At 28.1% G+C, this 23,561-nt stretch overlaps 2 protein-coding genes across 2 annotated transcripts in view; both read left to right on the forward strand.

Moving 5' to 3' along the window:
- LOC100206121 (protein ELYS) overlaps positions 1–19,036 on the forward strand; it is a 61,572-nt gene extending 42,536 nt beyond the window's left edge. The window contains exons 20-24 of the mRNA XM_065812388.1: positions 9,920–10,175; positions 10,304–10,424; positions 10,600–10,870; positions 11,500–14,224; positions 18,731–19,036. Coding sequence (XP_065668460.1) covers positions 9,920–10,175; positions 10,304–10,424; positions 10,600–10,870; positions 11,500–14,224; positions 18,731–18,887 — 3,530 coding nt within the window. The 3' untranslated portion in view covers positions 18,888–19,036. The remainder of the gene's footprint in view (positions 1–9,919; positions 10,176–10,303; positions 10,425–10,599; positions 10,871–11,499; positions 14,225–18,730) is intronic.
- A 295-nt stretch (positions 19,037–19,331) lies between these two features.
- LOC100210836 (huntingtin-interacting protein K) lies at positions 19,332–19,785 on the forward strand. Its single transcript, XM_065812389.1, has one exon. The coding sequence runs from the start codon at positions 19,390–19,392 to the stop codon at positions 19,762–19,764; it is 375 nt and encodes a 124-aa protein (XP_065668461.1). The 5' UTR covers positions 19,332–19,389; the 3' UTR covers positions 19,765–19,785.
- The last annotated feature ends 3,776 nt before the right edge of the window (positions 19,786–23,561 follow it).

The raw sequence follows: 23,561 nt of genomic DNA on the forward strand, positions 1-23,561 counted from the left end.
TAAAAGGAGTCTCACTTATCCCAATGTAGGATTTTTCATTAGAAGATGAATCAAGATTATCTGTTGTTACAGTTGCTTGATATACAATGTTGCTTGTTAAACATTTATTAAACAACGGACAGAGATTTTTATTATAGCAGTTACAGTCCTGTTGATTAAGGTTTGTATTGCATAAAATGTATTTGTTGTGCGAACTTATAATAGATTTTACACTTGGCATACAACTGTAGCTAACTTTGACTGTGTTCCTGTTAAAGATTTTATGCAGTTTATTATTATTAGGAAAATGTTTGTCAATAAGTTTCAAAAAACATTTTCCCACGTTGGTGCTAACGTTTTTACTAAATGGAGGGTTAAACCAAATGATGTTACGGGTTCTGTTCCATTTTGGAGTTGATATTGTTATAGGATTATATGTTAGACTACATTTATAACCAGACTTTAATAAAGCTTCATTATATAGAGGAATAGTGTTTTGAAATATTTCTTTGTTAGATGAACTTGTAGACAATCTAAGTTCAATCGAATGTGGTATTTATTTTAATATACTCGGTGGGTGATTTGAATCAGCATGGATGTAATTTAATGTATTATCAGGTTTGAAATAAGGTTTAAAAGTGCAGTCACTAAGATTTAGAGTCACGTCAAGGTAGTTAACAATTTTCATGTTGCATTGTATAGAAATCCGTAAGCCATTGCATTTAAATATTTCAACAATATGCTTTTTTATTTTTTCCATTTGAAGACTGCTTTTATTACTAAAAACTGCCAAGCCATCGTCACGGTATAAACCAACATCAAGCTTGTTATAAAATTTTGAAATTTGAAAAAGAAGAAATATTCCTACCAGCTCACAAACCTCTGCACCATCGAACGCTCCCATGGAAACATCAAATAAACCACTTGATTGCTTTATCCAAACTTGATCATTATTAAAAAGCAAAGACTTTCTTGCATAAAAAATTAGTGATATGTTTTCTTTATTTAATGTTAGGTGTTGCTTCGCAAAATTGATAGAGTTTTTAAGAAGTGTTTCACTGATAGAAGGGTAGAAGTCGATAATATCAAAAACTAAAAATTTATAAAGGTGTTTATCTTTTATGGCCTTAAACCAATCGATAACATTTCGAGTGTTTTTCCATTGATTTAATTGTAATATATTTCTTAGGTCTGTATTAATTTTAGAAAGAATATCTTTACTAATTCTACCAACCTCGTTTTTAGCAGGATTCAATAAACGGACAGTCGGATTGTTTTCAAGATTATCTTTATGGTCTTTTAAAGTGATAAAACAATCAGAAGATGTGTTAATCTCAATTTTATTAAAAACTTCATGATTTTTCAAAAGACGTTTACCTTCTAAGTTTACTTTATTTATTATGTTTGAGTTGGATAATTTGTAGTTTGAAGTGATGGCATTTCTTAACAAGTGGTTGTAATCGTTCTTAGATAAATTGTAAAGATTGGTCGTTTTATCAGCATACGTATAAGTTAAGTTAGATTTTCGAATACTGTTTATATCTTTTTTTAATTTATTTTGGAAACTGCTGTGCACCTTTCGAAACTTAATGTGCTTTACAAGATCAATGAGTTCATTCTCAAAAGCTATCATTTCTGTAATTTGTTTTGGATGATTAGATGTTTTTAATCCGTAGTTATAATAAAAATTGTTCTTACTATTTGAACTCTTGTTTAAAAAGAAAAACGCTTTCCATCGCATCCTTTTAATTAATGTTTCAGTTTTATCCAATAACTGTATTTTGAAGTCTTTAATGGATGGTATCGAAATGTTCTTGACTGAATATGCAAAGTTTATTTTTTCCATCACATATGTGACTTGATTAGAGTGCTTGACGTATGGAGCAAAAATTATGTTGTTTTGATTATGTAATAATAATCAGTTTTTTTGATTTGAGAGTGATCAATATAAAATGAAATAATCACAAAATAGATCAATAAATAAATAAAAAAGTAAGATGAAAAAAAACAACTTTTAAAAAAGATTAAAAAACATCGATTAAAAAAGATGTTTTTCCATATTATCATTATTTTTATTATTATTATTGTCATTATTATTACTATTATTTGAGGTCAGAACTCATTCCGTTGTTTTTTTAATTTTGTAACGGTTTTTTAATTGTATTTTTGAACGGTTTTTTCTTGATTTAAATATATTTAAGGGGTAAACAGAATCTATCTGTTGACCAGCCTCGCACCCCTTCTCCATCTATTAGGCTGGCACAGATGTATTTTTAATACATTGTTTCCAGTTTAGGATGTTGAATGCTGGATCTTCTTGACTCAATGCATGGGTTTTGCTTGTGTCTCTGTTTTTATGACTAGGCAACTCATTCTATTATCTCCTAATGAGGGTACAGCTCTAAAACTCAGTTTTATGGTTCTGAGGCCGGCTGGTAGTCAGGTTTCCCGAACTCTGTGGTAGCTCTCAGAGAGGCTGATTCCATCAACAGCTGAAAAATATCAGAGTATTAACAGTGCCATGTTGCGCATGGATGGTGTCCCTGTTTGTACTTTTGGTGTGCATTGCGGAGGCCACATTTGGAGCCCTTTGTTACAGCTTAGGGTTTATTAATAGTAATGAGGCAATTGCTTGGGATATTAAGCAGTGTTCTGAGTACTATCTATGCTTTGAGTCAAGTTCTTCAATCTAATTTAAAAATGAATAAAGTACCAAAAACTATAAAACACAATAAACCATCATCATCACCAAGTTTTCTAAACCTATCATTCACTAATATTCGTGGTCTTCGAAGTAACTTTTCTTCTGTTGAGTCATATCTCTTGCAAAGTTCACCAGACCTACTTGCTCTTTGTGAGACTAATTTGAGTTCAGCAGTCTCATCTTGTGATCTTAGTGTTGATGGTTATCTTCCTCTAATTCGTAAAGACTCCAATAGTCACATGCATGGCCTCGGCATTTACATTCGAAAGAATTCACCCATTTGTCGTGAAACTAGGTTTGAATCCACAGACTATTCTTTTATGTGCTTTCGATTAGCACCACTTCACTCTATTGTCTTTCTCTTTGTTCTATATCGCTCTCCTTCATCTCAAGGCTGCACACTTTTTGATGTTATTTCTGATCATATTGACCAAGCCCTCTCTCTTTATCCATCAGCTAATATAGTTGTTGTCGGTGACTTTAATGCTCACCACTCTGAATGGCTTGGCTCTAGTGTCAGTGATTCTGCAGGCATTAAAGCCCACAACTTTTGCCTTTCTCAATCCCTAACTCAAATAGTCAACTTTGCAACTCGCTTTCCAGACAATCCGAATCATTTACCTTCTCTACTCGACTTATGTCTTGTTTCTGATCCTAGTCAGTGCTCAGTTTCTCCACATTCACCCTTAGGTGCTTCTGATCACAGTTTGATCTCTCTAAAATTAATATCTCATTCTTTTTCATCACCGGTACCCCCTATTATCGTATTTCTTACAACTACCTTAAAGCTGACAGGGATTCTTTCTGTGATTTTCTTCGTGATGGTCCTTGGGTAGAAATCTTTCGTCTTCCTGTCAACAAATGTGCTTCTTACATAACTTCGTGGATTCAGGCTGGCATGGAATCTTTTGTTCCCTCTCGACAATTCTAGGTCAAGCCTCACTCTCCTCCATGGTTTTCCTCACACTGTGCTGCTGCGATTGCCAATCGAAACCGTTACTTCCATATTTATCAGCAAAACAATTCTCCAGAAAACAGGCTTCTGTTTATTACTGCTAGAAATAATTGTAAAAAGGTTTTGTCTATCGCCAAAACCCGCTATTCTCAGGTCACGAAATCTCGTATCTCATCTCAAAAATTAGGCTCTCGTGACTTCTGGAGAATCTTTAATAATAGCAATAATAAGGGCAAATCTATAATTCCACCTCTCTTGTATGGTTCAGACTTTGTCACCTCACCTAAAGACAAAGCCGAATTGTTTGCTAAAAACTTTTCATCAATATCATCTCTTGATTTCACTAGTTGCGTTCTACCTGATATTGCCAACAAACAGGTTGATCCACTGCTTGACATTCATATCACTCCAGCATCTGTATCTAAAGTGATTTCCTGCCTAGACTCTTCTACAGCTTGTGGCCCGGACAACATACCTGTTATTGTCTTGCAGAAGTGTTCTCCGGAGCTGTCGTCTATACTCTCAAAACTATTCAACAAGTGCTTATCAGAGTCTTGCTTTCCAGCCTGCTGGAAAGCGGCATCTGTTATCCCTATCTTCAAAAATTCTGGAGAGCGATCTGATTCGTCTAACTACCGTCCCATAAGTCTTCTTCCTATCATAAGCAAGGTTTTTGAATCTTTAATTAACAAACACTTAATTTCTCATCTTGAATCTAATAACTTACTTTCTGACCATCAATATGGATTTCGATCTTCTCGTTTTACAGCTGATTTGCTAACAGTAATAACTGACAGGTTTTATCGTACATTAGATAAAGGTGGAGAGGTTAAGGCCATCACTCTTGACATTTCAAAAGCTTTTGATAAAGTTTGGCATGCTGGTCTTCTTCATAAGCTTTCTTCTTATGGTGTATCCGGCAACATCTTTAAGATCATTGAATCCTTCCTTTCCAATCGTATCATAAAAGTTGTCCTCGATGGACAACACTCTTCTTCTTATTCTGTAACTTCAGGGGTTCCTCAAGGTTCTATCCTTGGCCCTATACTCTTTTTAATTTACATTAACAATCTTCCAGATATTCTCACATCTAAGGTGGCATTGTTTGCTGATGATACTACCATTTATTCTTGTCGTGATAAGAAACCAACACTCTCTGATTGCTTGGAGGGGGCATTTGAGCTTGAAAAGGATCTCACTTCTGCTACAGCATGGAGCTCACAGTGGCTGGTGAACTTTAATTCAGATAAAACTCAATTTTTTTCAGCTAATCGTTATCGCAATAATTTAGATCTTCCTATATTTATGAACGGTGATGTACTCGATGAGTCACCTACTCTCCATCTTCTAGGACTAACTCTTACTTCCAATCTCTCTTGGAAACCATATATCAAATCAGTTGCAAAATTAGCATCTGCTAAGGTTGCATCTCTTTATCGAGCTCGTCACTTTCTTACTTCGGATTCTATTCTCTATCTCTATAAATTTTAAATCCGGTCTTGTATGGAATATTGTTGCCATATCTGGGGCGGATCTTCTAATGATGCCCTTTCTCTTTTAGACAAAGTACAAAAACGTATTGTAAACATAGTTGGACCTGCTCTTGCAGCCAACCTCCAACCATTATCACATCGTCGTAATGTTGTTTCTCTTTCTCTCTTCTACAAATACTATAATGGGCACTGCTCTAAAGAGCAGTGCCCATTATAGTATTTGTAGAAGAGAGAAAGAGAAGCGACTCTTGTGCCACCTACTATAATTCATTCTCGTGTTACTCGTCATTCAATTAAGTGTCATCCTTTTTCTGTGACTGTTCCTAAGTGCTACAAAAACTCTTATTTGTCTAGTTTTTTTCCTCGAACATCAGCTCTTTGGAATTCGCTTCCTTCATCTTGCTTTCCTGAATCATATAATTTGCAATCTTTTAAGTCATCCGTCAATCGTTATCTTGCTCTACATTCTTCATCTTTTCTCTTTCAGTAACTTCCATCTTTAATTAGTGGCTGCTTGCAGCCTTGTTGGAAGCGAAGAAGTTTTAAAAAAAAAAAAAAAAATATGGCTGATGAGTGCCGCAAACGGCATGAAACTTTAAGTACCGTAAAAAAGTTGTTTTTTTTCATCTTATTTTTTTATTTATTTATTGATCTATTTTGTGATTATTTCACTTTATATTGATCACTCTCAAATTGAAAAAATTGATTATTATTACATAATCAAAACAACAATATATATATATATATATATATATATATATATATATATATATATATATATATATATATATATATATATATATATATATATATATATATATATATATGTATGTATATATATATATGTATGTATATATATATATATATATATATGTATATATATATATATATATATATTTATTTATATATATATATATATATATATATATATATATACATATATATATATATACATATATATATATATATATATATATATATATATATATATATATATATATATATATATATATACATATATTTATATATATATATATATGTATGTATATATATATATATATATATATATATATATATATATATATATATATATATATATATATATATATATATATATATATATATGTATATATATATATGTTAAAATAAAATTTATTGTTCAATAAATCCATAAAGATTTGACTTTTTAAATTGTTTACATACAGTATTTAAATAGTTTACATGCAGTCTTTAAATTGTTTACATGCAGTCTTTAAATTTAAGTTAGTTTTAAAATTAAATGTTTTTGCAATGGTTTTATTTTATACAAATGATTGGCTTTTAGTATTTTCAGCTGTTTAAAATTACATAAACTTTCTTTTGCTATTTCTGAAGTAAAATAACTTACATAAAAGAATGCATGTACATATAACTTTTCAAAAAAACTTATGCATTTGATTTTTTAATACAATGTGTATTTTTTTTTTTTTGCAACATTTTTATAATTTTTTACAAAAATCTTGAATGTTGAGGTTGCTACTTTTACACATATGAAAAAAGAAAACAAGTATTTTGATGCTTACTATCTTAATAATCCAATTACTATCTTAATAATCCAGTGTGATTTAAATGCAGATATTGTGTTAGAAATTCAACAAAATAGTAATAATGTAAATTCAATATGTGCCACAGTAACACAAGTTTAGCTTTTTTAACTTAAAAGTCTGTTAATAGGAAAGTAAAAAAATGAAGTTTTTTGTTCTGATCGCTTGTCTTTGTGAAGAAAATTGGTTCAAAGGGTGCATGTCAACTTTTTTTTGTTGATAGCTTAGCTGTCAAAAAGAACTAAATTCTTGATAATAAACAACAGATACCTCATTGAAAATAAAACAGAAGTTCTCATACCACATGTGAACTCATTTTTAGAAGCAAAAAATACCTGGTTGATAAATGCAAATAAGACTAAATCAAGAGTAAAGATTATTAGTGAAGTTGTGGACTAATTTGTTTAAACTAATTTGCCTTGTGGTTTCATAGCAAAGTTGATCAGACAACTCAAACAAGTAAATATAAAACTCAACTTAAAAAAAATTAGAAATGAAAAAAAGGAGAAATGCTTAAAATGAGCTTTAAATCTAAAACATCACCTAACATTTACTTGTGATTTGAAAAATTTTCTGGAAAATTTTTGACCTATAGGAAAGTTTTTATTACTTGTGCTGCTGGATTAGTTTTTGTTACTGAAATGTTCAGTGTTTTTAAAGAACATGACAGTGTGAAAAGTATACAGGTTGTTCTTGTTAACAAAACTGTTACTAATACTTCACAATAAGTGGCTTAGAGGAAAAACTAAAGAAGTTAAAAAAAATAAAAACGTAATTGAATAGGCACTACATTAAAACAAATTTCTGTTAAGACCTCCTTTTAAAAGATGTGGTGACAACTGAATGAAGAAGTTTCAACAGAAACTCTTGATAAAGGATAAAGGATATGGTAGAAATATTCTGGATACAAATCAGGTTTGTTTAAGTGTGTTGAAAAGCCAATAAGAGGTGAGTATATTTTAAAAATACTAATAGATCTTAGATGCAAATAAAGACTTTAATTTGAATATCAAAGGAACTGGCTCTGGTAAAGTTTCTGATAAATGGACTGCTTATAAAATAAGCATCTCTGTGACAACGCTGCACCTTGTTGTTACAATTCCTTGAATAATTTGTCTCTCCTTTAATGATGTTAAACTTATTGTAAAGCAAAACGTTTTTGGAGTTAACTCTCAATCCCTCATTGCATTTTGTTTGTGATAACATTAAACAAAATGCTTTTTTATTTTTCAATAATCTTTACATAATGAACACATAATAATTTGTGGTAACTTTCAGATAATAAAGATGATTTTTTACTTTTTGAACTCATCTTTTCAAAAGAATTCTTAGCTTTACTAGAAATTGATCTGAGCCTCAGCCACACGCAACAACACCTGACAAATAGAATGACCTTCCAGAATATTATACAGTATGGCGATCAGATGAAACTTTCATCTGTCACTCTGTGCAACAATGTAGTTTGAGAATGATTTGTCTGAGTTTGTAAATGCCATGTCTGAGTAAGATTTTTAATTTCTTTTCAAAATTTTGTTCAAATTTTTTAGCTATGTATGGCTCTAAAACTTTGGGTGTGTTAAATTTGTTTGCCTTTTTTAAATCCATTTTTGAACTTATTTGTGCCTGACCAAGATCTTTCGCTGTTACAACAGGTTGATCCTTAAATAGCTTTTTTGCACTTGATGATCCTATAATACAGCAAAAGTCATAATTTGTTTTCTAAACAAAATACTCTAATAAGATTTGTTTACTTGGAGTCTAATAAGGTTTGTTACCTGGAGTTATGGATAAAAATGTTTATCCACCCTTAGTTTGTAAAAGTCGAACAGTTATATTAGGAGAAGCTTTCTTGTTTATTTAAATAGCCTCAAAAATGCTTAATTCATGAATTTCTCTTCTGGAAAAAGTGAAAATTAAAATTTTCCTATTTTAATTATCCTAAAATTTTCTTTTAAGTAGTAAAAAATTTTCAAACTTTTAAAAAATTATAGTATCTATTATTTTATTTAAATTAAAAAGTTGTTGATAAATAATGTAAAAATGCAAAATTTTTGAGATTCTTTCATTGTTGATAAATAATGTAAAAATGCAAAAATTTTGAGATTCTCTCATTGTTGATAAATAATGTAAAAATGCAAAAAATTTGGAGATGCTTTCATTGTTGATAAATAATGTAAAAATGCAAAATTTTTGAGATTCTTTCATTTCAGATATATGTGTAATAAAATAAATTTTTAAAATTCATTTTTTATTATTTTTTTTTATTTTCGTACATAGGCAGATGATTTAATTTTTACATTTTTCGAAACCTGTAGTCATAAGCTTTCACAGATATATCGTGGTTTTCTTGGCAACTGACTTGACAGGTACCTTGTGACTAACAGTGTACAACATTGCTTACAAACATTACTTGGATTTTTGTATACAACATTACTTGGATTTTTTGCTCACAGTGTGTTATTTAATAGATGAACAAAACAGTATATTGAAAATTCATGTTTTTGACTTAAACCTTTAAAATTGCATTAATTCTCATGAAATTATAGACCAATTATATATATATATATATATATATATATATATATATATATATATATATATATATATATATATATATATATATATATATATATATATATATATATATATATATATATATATATATTATTTGATTCTAATTTGAATTGAAAGCTGCAAGCAACCACTATTAAGTTGGGAGTTACTAGAAAAGAATAGAGTTGTAGAGCAAGGAAACAGTTGGCAGACTTGAAAATTTGTAGGTCAGGAAAACATGAAGATGGGAGAGAGTTTCAAAGGGTTGAAATGCAGGGGGGGAAACAAGAAAAAAAAAACAAGTTTTTAAAACATGCAGAGACAGATATAGTAAACAAATGAGAATTTCAGCAAAAAGAGCTACTTTAGGTGTAAGGTTGTCAAGAAGTTCATTAATGTAGATAAAAAACAAAACAGGACCATATATATACATGCATACATATATATATATATATATATATATATATATATATATATATATATATATATATATATATATATATATATACATATATATATATATATATATATATATATATATATATATATATATATATATATATATATATATATATATATATATATATGTAGGTTATATGTATTATGTTTATGCATATATTTGTTACTATAGATATGCTTTTTTTATTTATAGATGGTAATTTAAATCCACACTCAACTCCACTATCTACTATTATAAAAAAGAGCCAAAATAGCTATCCTTCAGCTGAACTTTCCATGCTATATAAAACTTATCATCAAGTTGCTAAAATAGATTCTTCTGGGAGATATTTTTCAAATCAAAAAAGAAGAAAAGTAACTCTTTTTGATAGTGAAGTAATTTCTCCAAGCAAGAAGAGTAAAGATATGCCTATTGAAAAGATAAGTCAACAACCAATTGGTTTAGCTCGGTGATTTTAGCTTCTTTGTCTTTATTTTAACTTTACTATAATATATTTTTGGTGATTATTTAATATTATTTTTTATAATTGTTTAAAAAGTAAATCATCAATTTTTTTAATGATTTTTTGTTATACAGGAGACATTTATATTCTGGTTCTGATGCTTATTTGTTATTAAAAACACCACCTGCTAGACAAATTAAAAAGATTATTCAATCAACCACAGCACCCAGTAAAACACCACAATCTATTCTTAAGGTAGTAAATGTTTTTTTAATCAACTTTAAATAAATTACTTAGTTGTGATGCTAATAGTTATGTCATTATGATATATCAATGCTTATTTTACATAATAAAAGTGTTTTTACTTTTCTTATTTGCAATCCCGTTAATGTTGTTTTTTGTTTAATGTAGTCTTTTTAATTCAATGTAGCCTTTAAACAAGACCATTGTGCAAACAAATGAAAGTAATACTGATACATCCCGAAAAACTTTATTTCAACTGCCAGAACAAACTCCGTCTAGAAAAATACGGTTTGTCGGTTTTAGTTCACCTAATACTATATCTCCCATGATATCACCTTTTGATGCTGTTCAACATAATTTATGTGAAACTTCTGAAGATTCGTTTAGCAGCAGTGTAAAAAGCGAGATCCAAGTAAGCTCCCCAAATATTGCAGAGGAAAAAACAATGGAAGTGTCAGGTTTGTGATAATTACTAATTTGGTATTACAATTATGATAAATAATTTAATAATTAATTAACAATTTATTTTAGCATAGTTTATTGCTAAATTTTTATTGCTAAATGAAAGGTCACCAGTAAAACTCACTTATTCTACAATTGATTTAAAATAGATGTTCATTCTATATTTTTGAAACATCAAGTCTATAGGTTTGAGTTTTTTGTTTTTAATATGTATAAGTTTCAATCTTTTTATATGTCTATTTCTAAAGGTTTTAATTCTGTAGCTATTAATATCTGTAGGATTGTTTCTTTATAAATAATATTTTTGTTTGTTCTATAACAAAAGCAGTAAAAGAAAGTTTCTTTGTAATGAAGATAATGGAAGTATTTTTGCTACCTAAGAAAATATCTAGCTTTTTTTTATTATTATTAATTGCTTTATATTGGAGTACTCTAAAAGTATGAAGTGATCAGTGACTTTTTACAGACTTCTTTACAGATCTGTAAATTGCACTACAAGTACAGATGCTATAAAATGCTCCAATTCGTTTTGTTGTCAGTTTCATAAATGTAATAGCATTACAAAGACTAAAACAATGATTATAAATACCCAAAATTAATGTTTTATTGTCATTTCCTTTTACAGAATATCAATTGGAACAGAAATTAAACGAAAGCAACAACGACAGTTTTGTTAGTTTTGATACAAGTTATTCAATGTCTATTAATGAAATACTAGATTCTTTGAGTTCTAAAAAGCCAGAATATAAGAGTGATATCAATTTAAAAGAGAGACTGCATGAAACTGACTCATTCCATTCATCTCCAGCTTCAATAAACTTAGAAGAAAGTCAAAATGATGCTTTAAATCAACAATCTTTTACCATATTACCTGAATGTCATAATTCTCCAGTCAGGTTTTTTGATGAGTCACCTGCTCTTTTAACAGCATTGCCATTAAGTTCAAAATCTTCAAAAGAACTAGTGTCTGATAGCTTTATATTATTATCTTCTAGTGATGAAGACTCTGTTAAAGATGAAGAGTCAGTTGATCACTTTTCTGCAGATGAAACTGAGTTATCACCTAAATTTAACAAAAGTCAAGATGAATCTGATTGTTTTTTTGAATCATTAGAAGAACAAACCAATATGCATGAGCATATTTCCGATTCTGCATATATTACAATAAATGAAGAATCTATCAGAAAAACTCAAAAAAATGATTCATCTAATAATGAATGTTTTAATAATGAGGGTAATAAGTTTAATATTGAAAATAATTTTATTCCTAGTTTTGAAGAAACATCCCAAGATACAAATGAATGCAAACTCAACTCAAAAGAATTTGAACTGAGTTCTTCTGAGGTTAAAAATAGTTATACAACTGAACTTGAACAATATTCTTCTGAGTTAACAAATAGTTGTTCAAATGAGCTTGAACAGTATCCTTTTAAGGTAACAAATAATTGTTCAAATGAACTTGAGCTGTATCCTTCTGAAGTTTCAAATAGTTTTTCAAATGAATTTGAACAGTATCCTTTTAAGGTAACAAATAATTGTTCAAACGAGCTTGAACAGTATTCTCCTAAGGTCATAAATATTGAAAATGTTAAAGAAGACAGTGAGGTGTTAAACAACTTGGAATTGTATTCACACGACTCCCTTAAAAGCAATGCGAATGATTTTTTAGAAAGTTCTACTTTTAATGTTGATCAAAGTGTTAAGTGTAATTATGATATCGATTTTGGTTTTGAAAAATCAGACAATGCATTTTCTTTTAATGGATGCAGCGAAGAAACCAAGAAAGAATTATTGAGTGACAACAACAGTATTTCTATAAACTGTTACACTGTTAAACAAGTTGAAAGTTTAAAAGAAGTACAAAATGAAGTTTTTCTTTCAGAGGATTTTGTCAATGATGTGGAACACAGTGAATCATGTCAAAATGTTATACCAAATGATGTGGAACACAGTGAATCTTGTCAAAATGTTATACCAAATGATGTGGAACACAGTGAATCTTGTCAAAATGTTATACCAAATGATGTGGAACACAGTGAATCATGTCAAAATGTTATACTAAATGAAGCTGAAGTTTTAAATAAAAATGTTGATGTTCAAGAAAAAGTACAAAACCAACTTTTTTCTCATAATAATGCAGATATTGAAATAACTGAATCTAGCTACAAACAATTTTATTTTGATTCAATAGAAAGTTCTACAGATCATTTATCTAGTAGAAATGTTATTAATGAAATGAACGATCTAATAGCAGTATCAACAGAAAATGGAGCAACATTAAGTTTATGCAATCAAAGTCCAGGTGGTTTAAAAGACAAACAAAAAGTTAACAAATTGAGCGAGCTGACCCCCCTTCGAAGATCTGCCAGAAAGTCAGTTTTGCAAAACAAGACACAAACAGAAGCAACTCAAATCAAACGTAATTTAATTTATTCAGATGAACCATCTTATAATTTGATTCCACCAAAAGATGATGTACAAACTTATAATTTGATTCCACCAAAAGATGATGTACAAACAATCATTGATTCTGAACAGTTATCAGATTCATCTGAAAAAATAGTGGATGTTGAAATAAATAAAATAAAATCTACTGAACAGATTAAAAAAACTCGCAGAACAACTGGAAGAAGACTTAAAAATGAACAATACTTATCTTCTAATGTAGAAGTTGTAATGCATAAAATGCCAATTTCTGAATTAGATATAGATTATAAACGATTAGGACATTTACACACAGAAAGCTATGTTGATTTAATGCAGCCCCTCCAAATAATACGTACCAATGAAGTTGATGTAAAAGAAGAACCTGAAATTCAATTTAATAAAAGTATTGCAAAACAAGAAAAAATGCAAAAAAAGAGTATGGACAGCAGCCTTTGTTCATTATCAGAAGTACAAGCTATTAAAACACCTAAAAAAAGTTTAAGAACAAGAAATAATTTAAAAAAAGAGGACACTGGTGAAAAAAGTTACTCTAGAACAAAAGCAAAAGATCTTGAAAAAATGTTTGAAAATAACGATGATGTGAATCAAACAAATGAAGATGAATTAAATCGATCAATGAATACCAGTTATTCGCTTAGAAGTTTACAGAATAAATCTACACCCAGCAAATATATTACTCGAAATAAACAAAAACAAGAAACTCCTATTTTTGTTCCTAATATTAACATTAAAACCCAAACATTAGAGAAAAATACTTCACCAATTGAACACAAAAATGAAGTCCCATCTAGGAGATATACAAGATCTTCCTTTGGTAGAATTGAACATATTGAAGATCCTTTGCTAGCATTGATCGAAACAGGATTGACCTCAGAAACAACTAGCAATAAAAAAAGAAGCCGGTATGTTCATTTTATAGTTTTTAGTTTATTTTTTCTTAACTATTTTGGTTTCAGGGGTTGTTGTTTTTTTGTTTTGTTAGTTTAAACTAATGCATCAATAATTTAATGATTCAAAAGTTGTCCTCATTGAAAGAACTTATTACATTTAAAAAAAACTTTAAAATTTGAACATCCAGTTGCAAGTTTTTTGCAAAAAAAATTTAATAAATTTAATTCAAGTTACTTTTAAATGTTTGTATTACATTTAACTATTTTGCTTATTTATAGTTTCAAATCAATGATTTTATTTCATTCCATTACAAAAGTGCTAATATACAAAACTGTATAATGCACTTATAACTGTATATAAAATGTGTTGCCGGATAAACCATTATCAAACCTGTAGGCAAATTTATTAGATTTATTGAAAATATTTAGAGAATTTTTTTAGTAAATTTTATATAACGAATTTATGAAAAGATGATTTTTTCAGTTTTGAAATTGCTTTTTAACAAACGTTTTTTCTTTATCACTAATTCTTTGATTGATAATAGAATGAAAGTCAATTAGAAATAATTAACTAGTTTACGAGTAGTTTACGAGTAGTATGCGAAGATTTTGTTTAAAATGTTAAAAAAAAATGTTGAGAGTTTTTATTTTTTAACGTTAAGAAATTCAAACATAAACAACTGCCCCCTCATTCTAAAAAAAATAAACAAGGGATCGTCCATAAATTATGCAATGCTAAATTTATTTAAAAGACAGAAATAGGAGATCTTATGCTCTTTTACGCAACGATTTTAATTAAACTTAATGAGCTGTTTTGATTTTTTACTTAACTAAAGACTCTGCAAGAGAAAACTTTTAATCATTTTTGTTTTGTTAATTTCACATTTAGCATTGCGTAATTTATGGACGATCCCTAAGACAAATGTTTTAAAGAAAAAATATATACAAGTTTAAATAAGTATAAGTTTTTTAAATAAAAATTTTTTTTTTTTTTTAAACAACATTTAAACTTTATTTATAGTTTTTTTTAAAACAATATTGTTTAATTTAAAGATATTTATAAAGATAAAGACTTACAACGATTTTTAATGTGGTTTCAAATTAAAAATATTTACAATGCGGTACCTTAAAATACGAAACTGACATAAACTTTTAATGATGTAAATATGTTTATTTAGTTACGCTTTTCTTTTATGTAATAAAATCTCATAACAAGCCCTGGGTATATTATATAGTTAAAACTTGTAGCGCACTTTTAAATAAGTTGCAATATGGTATAATTTTGACATACAAATTACCTAATTTAAAAATAAATTTATTTAATTCACTATTAAAATCTGAAAAAGTTCAAAACTGAATTAAACACTTAGAACATGAAGTTGAGTTTAAGATTTTTTGTTTCACATTACACTGTTTGAAGGCGACAATTGTAGAAAATATGTGTTCAATTTTTGTAAATTTATTTTAAAACCCCCTACTCCAAACTCCTAAAATAAATCTCAGTAGTTAATGTTGGAAAAAAAAAAGGTAAATACAAAAAAAAAAAGGTAAATACATCGTGAAAAACAGGGAACGTAATTTTTAAAACATAAAAACGCAACAATCCAACATTCATAGTAAAGAGTAAGTGGAAAATGTTCACTTCATTTTTATTTACTTATTTTTATATAGTTTTTTAATGTAACATACGTGAATTATTTTTTTAAAAGTCTTTTTTCCAGGGTTTAGTTTCCTTGATTTTTACATAGATATTAACATGTCTTCTATGATGCGTTATGCTCATTAGAGTGATGTCTTCACCCCACCGGAATGTGTATTTTCATAACAATCACTTTTATAATATATGATATAAAAAATCACTTTTTTAATATATGAAGTTTGAACTAAGATCGTCTTTTTAAAAACCAAATATCAAGCAAATTTTTCAGGCGGCTGCGCTGCAAAATATAAAAATCTTATAAACCTTTTTATTGTTAATTTATATTTTAATTTTAATAGCTTCTTTAACTTTAGAGTCACTTATTTGACAACCTTAAAAAATATATTTATCCAACCAATAAAAAAAGTATTTATTGAGTAATTTTTAAGAATACTGAGAGAAAGGGTTAAAAGTGTAAAGAGGTGAGTTAAAGGTGTAATGAGGGTATTAAGGGTGCTTCGTGTTGATCTTTTAATAATCAATTAGGTTTAAATTCTCCTAATTCTATGATAATAGTGATATTTTATTTTCTTATTTGTAATAAATATATTTATTTGTAAATATATATATATATATATATATATATTTATTTGTAAATATATATATATATATATATTTATTTATTTGTAAATATATATATATATTTATTTATTTATTTGTAAATGTAAATGACGTTTAATTTGCTTGCTGACGTAGAGAACTTTTTTATTAGACGAGGCACATTACCTCAGAAACCTTAAAAAGTGGACAAAAATATGTTTAATAAAAAGTAATTTTTTAGCTTAAACATTTTTAAATCTGCTTCTTAAAACATTAGGGCTATCTCTTTGATAAAAATTTTATTTTAAAAATTTTGCTCTTAAATAGCTTTTTTTCCAACAATAAATACACTTTTTAAATTAGAAGCGAGTTTTGCGGACAATTTGTCATGTTCTTAACACAAAATAAAGCCTTTAAAAAATGGGAAAAACTTATTCATGTCAAAATCGTTTGTGGTGTATAAATTTTTATGTGCAGGATATAACTTCTGTTATGTGTGTGATCGATGGCGATCATTTTTTCAGAATTTTCGGATTTTATTCAGAAGAGTCCCAAAAAAAATTTAAAAAATTCGCAAAACCCAATTAAATCTCAGTGCAAAAATTTCTTTTATTAATGTGATGAGAAATCACTTTCTTATTAGGTCGGACCCTAAGTATCTTTTATGAGCTTCAAGAACTAAAAGACAGAAAATAGCGAATATCTTACAGCTGATGCTCTTGCTTTGCTTGTTACAAATTAATTTATAAATATTTTTTGCCAGTTAACTTTGATAATAAGTTCGCGTTTGCAAAATGTTTGATGACGTAAAGAAAGCTTCTCTAATAATATTATAATGGCTCTTATAAGGGTTACGGTTAGTTAAACATTTTGTGTTATTGTAAGTAATATTGATTATTAATAATGCTGAATTTTTCCTAAGCTCTCTCATCTTTATTTGGATATTTTAAAAGAACTTTTTAACCTCTAGTCCGTTTAATTGATATTCGGTTAGACAATTTTTTTAACAAAGCTTTAGTTAAATTCAGCATACTAAATAGAGATTTCTGTCTTAAAATTCAGCATATATTCAGCATATAAATAAACTTAATCAAATAAATATCATTTTAAATTATAACTGTTCCTCTTTGTTAGTCGTATTTTGATTTTTACTTTAAAACAAAAGGTGTGTCATTAAAACAAAAGGTGTATCATTAAAACAAAAGGTGTATCATTAAAACAAAAGGTGTATCATTAAAACAAAAGGTGTATCATTAAAACAAAAGGTGTATCATTAAAACAAAAGGTGTGTCATTAAAACAAAAGGTGTATCATTAAAACAAAAGGTGTATCATTAAAACAAAAGGTGTGTCATTAAAACAAAAGGTGTGTCATTAAAACAAAAGGTGTATCATTAAAACAAAAGGTGTATCATTAAAACAAAAGGTGTGTCATTAAAGACATTTTTGGATCTTTTATTTTGCATATTCGCAACTGTCATTAAGTTATTTTGCAAAATTTAACACTCTTTATTTTAAAAATAGGTAAAACCTTTAAACACCTACGATCAAATTCCTTGCCTAAAAATAAAAAAAACTGCTTAATTTTTCTAAATCAATCATTCATAAAAGCTTAGTTTATATGATCATTTTTATGACTTTTTCAACCAAATATGATTTTTTTTTTTAATTTGGTCTAATAAATAGTGAGTTTTTCAAAAAAATTACAACGAAAATGTTTTTTTAGTTATAATTTTTCCCTTTTAAATTATCATATTTCATCATTTCAGATTAAATTATCGTATATCATATTTCAGTCATTTTCCTGTTTATAACAAGTGGCCCACCCTAGTAAAACATCTTTCTTTTTTATTAACCTTTTTAATTAAGCCCCTGGATTTTAAATTTTACAAAAAAAAAGAAAGAAGAATTGATACACCCTACCCTTATATGCTTCATCCACCTAGTAAAATGCCGATTAGAATGGTCAGATCAATTTTTAACTTCAAGAAAAAATTCCTGGACCCAGAAAAACCCTAAAAACATGTTAAATATAATGTTTTTTCATAAACAAATAATTTATGCCTTTTTTTAAGGTTTCTGAGGCACTGTGCGACGTTGAGGTGTTTTTTGTTTCTTTTTTCTTTTTTTACTAAAAGGTGGTGAAGATGGATTACATTCTTAGATCTTTACCAGCAATTGACAACCTGTGATCATAACCAATCTTGTTATGCCACCTCTAAATAAGTTAAGCTTTTTTGAAAATTTTGATCCATAATTGACTTTTTTTTTTATTTGTAGCTTATCCAGTAATGCACGTGTCAACAAAAACAGTATATTAAACTTTGAAATTGATAAAGACGTTAACGCTCAAACTCCGAAGCGTGTTGCCAAGAACAACGCAAAGCCAACTGAGATTCTTCCTCGCCGCAGTACAAGGAGGTCGGCTCTTCCGTAAATGAATGATTTTTTTTAATAGAGTTGAGGTTATTACTTTTTTTAAAAACAACATTTAAGAAGTGGTTGTTATAAATATTGTTGAGTTAATCCGAAATTATTTCATCTTGTAAAATTTTTGTTTGTGAATTATTTTTTATCAAAAAGAAACATTAGGATATTAATTTGACTGCAACTTATACAATAGATGCAAGCCCTCTGTTTGTTACGCTTTTGAAATATCTTCACAGATGAGTAAAGTTTTTTTTAATAAAAATATTTTTGCATTTGAGTAAAGTCTTTTTAATGAAAACGAAGAATACGAATTCTCTTCAATATTTTCTAACTTATTTCATTTTCTTCTAAATGTACGCAACTTATTTGTCTTTTTGTATTATGTTATAAGATGTTTCGTTGAATAATGTGGTTCGCGCATTTATTTAAGTTTATAGTATAGATATGTTTGTTTCGATTAAAATGTACAGAGATTGTTTTATTTTATAGCAATTTAAATAAATATAAATATGAGTAATCCGGTTGCTGAGCCCGACCTTGTCAATGGAGAAAACGAACCCTCCGAGGACGAAGAGCAAAGTGAAAAGAAAAAAAAGCACGAAAAGGCTGCGTGTGCAGATCTTGAAAAAATCACAGATTACGAAGAAGACAAAGAAATTGACGAACAAAATATTAGCAACGCTATAACATTATTGGAGGGGCGGCGATCTGAAGAGAATACAAAGAAAGCAGCCAGAGAAAAAGAACTCGCTCAAGTTAAAGTTCGTAAAGAAGATATTGAACTAATTACAAACGAAATGGAAGTTTCTCAAAGCATTGCTGAACAAAAGTTAAGAGAAACTGGTGGCGATGTTGTACAAGCTCTTGTGTTATTGACCAATTGAAAGTATTGAAAATAAAAATAATTGTTTTTGTGTTTTATTAAAAAAAACTACAGCGTAAAAAATATTTAGTCTCAAAAATATTTAAAAAAAAAAATTTATCGTTTAAATAACGACATTAACTCTAGACATCCTTTACATAAGGATAAATATTTTCTGAATATTTCCATAAATTTAAATATTTGAGTATTTTAAAGGTTCTGACTAGCACTAGTTTAAGAAATGTTTGTTTTTTTTAAATCTCGTTAAAGGTAACATTGTCTAGTAAAATATAACTGAATTGACTGGCATAATAGTGAATCCCTTTTTTTTCTTACTATTTTTTTTTTTTTTTACTCATTTTGTTTATTTCTCAGTTTTTTACAAGTTAGTGTTGTTTTTGAACTTATAATCGCATTGTGCTTATGAGCTCGAAAACTTTATAAAATTTTTTTCACTTAATACAATTGAGTCAAAGTACTGGCTTCAGAAGTAATAAGTTTTTGTATGGTTTTACTTCACTAGGTGGAGTAACTCCACTACCTCACTAAGTCGAGTACACTTCACTAGGTGGAGTTCTAGGTGGAACCTTCTCGAGTAAAATCCTAAAAAGTCTTTACTCGAAAAGTAAAAACTTTATTTTCTACCAAATACTTATCTTTGAAATAATATCAGCATTACAACATAATATAGTGGAAAATTGTCTTCTAAACGAAAATTCCACAACATTTTTAATATCTTACTCAACATTTATGGTAATTAATTTATAAGCGTTATGTCTACTACACACGATATTAAACGATGTAAATCTTGATAATACACGATGTAAATCTTGAATAGCACAGAAAAGGATTAATATTAAAACTCATATTCAATTAATTTCATATCTAACTGTTTTTTACTTATTGATTTTTTTTTGTGTGTGTGTGTGCTGTTTCTTGTTCCTTTCTGAAGCATAATACTGAAATTTTAAACAAAGATAAACTTATTATGGACAATAAATTTTAATAAAATGATGTCTAATATTTGAAAATTTTCAGAATTACATAATACGTTTTTTATTGCCTCCAAATATTACATTACAAAATTTTTATTGCCTCTAAATTTGAAAATAATTTGATTGAAGCACGTTATATTTTTACTTGGTTAATAAGTTTACAGATATATTTTTTTATTTCCAAAATCTGCCACTTAATTATCAAATAATCAATTAATTTCAGCTGTTAAATCTAAATCGGCAAAAAATGTTAATGTTGCTGTTATTTGAGTTACCAAATCCAGGCTTAGATACTTCTACATTCAAACCTATTTTATTTCTAAAATTTAATTGTATTTTGTTTCTAAAATTTAATTGTATTTCTAATTTTTTTTTTTGCTTGAAATTAACTTTTTCGTTTTATGATCTCACTTGCAATTTTTTAATAGGCAGTTTATTCAATCTTTAAATGATCAGATCCTGGCATGTAAAATTAAAAAAAACTTTAATGTACCTCGTTTAACTTCTTTTTTGATTGTCAAATTAATCAGCTTGTTTGTACCACAAATGTCATAGTTTGAGTGGTTTCACAACTTAGCATCTCATAGCTTGAGTGGTTTCACAACTTAGCATCAACCATAGTGAGTTATATATTATGATTAACTCCAAAGAAATTTCCACTTGCTGACAGTTTTGTGCAAAGCCGTACTTTCGCAAGTGCAATAAGAGCAACCGCACTGGGCCCCCGATATTTAAGGGGCCCCAAATTTGAAAAAATACTATTTTCTAATATGAAACTTATTTATAAGAAACTAGCAATAGAATCCAAATCTTAAGAATCTTTAGTATTAAATTACTTTTCGATTAGAAACTTATTTTTTTAAGAGTTCGAGGAATATTTCCTAATTTTGTACGCGCAATCGAATGAAACTCTTTTCAAATGAAAATGGAATTCCGCTCAAAATTTCCCTTTGGAAAAGTTTTAATCTAAAAATCAATCAAATGGAAGCAAAAAAAATTTGATTAATTTAATAATGCTTTAATATGAAAAATAATATTTTTTAAATATATTTCAAATATATTAAATGTTGTTTTATTGTTTCAAATTTTTTTTTTTTTTTAAACAGTTTTGTTAACATTTTTAAATTCACTTTAATTTAAACTTACATGCAACATTTAATTACCTCAAATGTCGAAAAGATATTATGAAAGCGGCACACCAAAGACCGAAACAGATCCGGAAAGTAGCAGAATTAAACAGCCTTGCTGGATCGTTAGATAAATTTTTTTAAACGAGGCGAAAGTTGGTCAGTTTTGAACACTACTTTAATCAAAATATGCAATTTAAATTGTAAATTTCAATTTGAAAACAATAATGTTAAAGAAATATGAATGAGCCAGAACTTCAAAATTTCTATAACCAGAACAAGAATCTAGATGGTGAATCAGGATCAAATAGCGTCAATATTTAGGATATTATATCTAACAAGACTTCAGAAATTAGTAATAATTTACAAACGGAGAGCGGCAGTTAATCAAAATGCAATTACGATATGATAGATCCAGCAAACAACAAACAACGGATGTTTTTGGTAGAGCAGTCACCAAAAAGTATTAAAGATATCCATTATAAAAGAAATTCTCAAGGAAGATGTTTTAGTGACACTTTTTTTACTGACAAATAAGAAATGGTGAAAAAAAATTAAGAAATTGGCTTTTATATTCTAACTCGACAGGAAAAAGTTTCTGCTTCTGTTGTCGTTTGTTTCCATCGATAAAGATAAGCTTAACTTCAAGTGGATTTTCAAGATTAAACTCTAAGATTGCTGATTACCGAGATCAGTCGTATGATAACGCAAGCAATATGAAAGAAGAATATAAGAGAAAGTGAAAACACAAATTTTAGAAGTCAACAACAAAGCATGGTATACGCCGTGTGGTAGACATAAAATTACTTTAGTTATAAATGATTGAGTTAAAAACACGATTAAAATTCAGAATTTTTTAACTACATTAAAAAATTTATATAAAATTTTTGCTGCATCAACAAAGCGGTAGGCAATTCAAGTAAAATATTTAAAAATTAATCTGATTATTGATATTATTTTAAAAGTATAAAAGCCGTGAAATACCAGATAAATGAAATTAGTCTTTTTCTATACAAACTTCAAAATAGTCATCCAGATTGTAAAACTCATTTTTAATAAAACAAATAAAATCTTATGAACTTTTTGTGTTCACAACAACTTGGTATCACTTTTTATCCAAGCACATTTTAAGCCAATTGCTTTAGCAAAAAAATATGGTAATTAATACTGCATTACTACATACAAAGGCTAGGCTATTATCTCTTGATGATTTCATTAACAATTTTGAACAGGTTATAAAAGAAGCATACGAAGCATCGGTAGATATAAATGTTATAGCACAGCTCACTGAGCGTTCTTCTTGTGATACTCAAATATAAAGTAGAAACAAAGATTGTCTTGATAAATCACCAGAACCTAGTTTAGTCAAAACGGAGAGTACGTCATCTCAAGAGATTGGCTGACTATTGTTATTATACAGACCATAAAAATAAAGCAAATTAGAAATATTACGATACTTATGTACCAAATGAAGAAATTGAATCAATAGACAACGATTGATCCAATTGGATGTTGTGATGATATTGATATACATGATCTCATTTCTGAAATTGATGATGAGTATAACCATCTAACTCAAACGGCTGAAGATAAGTTTAAAGAATCTTATTTTAATATACTAATTGATAAAGTAAAAGATTCATTGCAAGAACGATTTGAATCTTATAATTTTTTAAACCAAATTAAATGGTCTTTTT

The sequence above is a fragment of the Hydra vulgaris genome, chromosome 12 (assembly GCF_038396675.1).
Source record: "Hydra vulgaris chromosome 12, alternate assembly HydraT2T_AEP".
NCBI classification, from domain to species: Eukaryota; Metazoa; Cnidaria; class Hydrozoa; order Anthoathecata; family Hydridae; genus Hydra; species Hydra vulgaris.

Bases quoted from the DNA above. Each gene is read 5' to 3' on its own strand.
- LOC100210836 (XM_065812389.1), top strand. From the start codon at position 19,390: ATGAGTAATCCGGTTGCTGAGCCCGACCTTGTCAATGGAGAAAACGAA.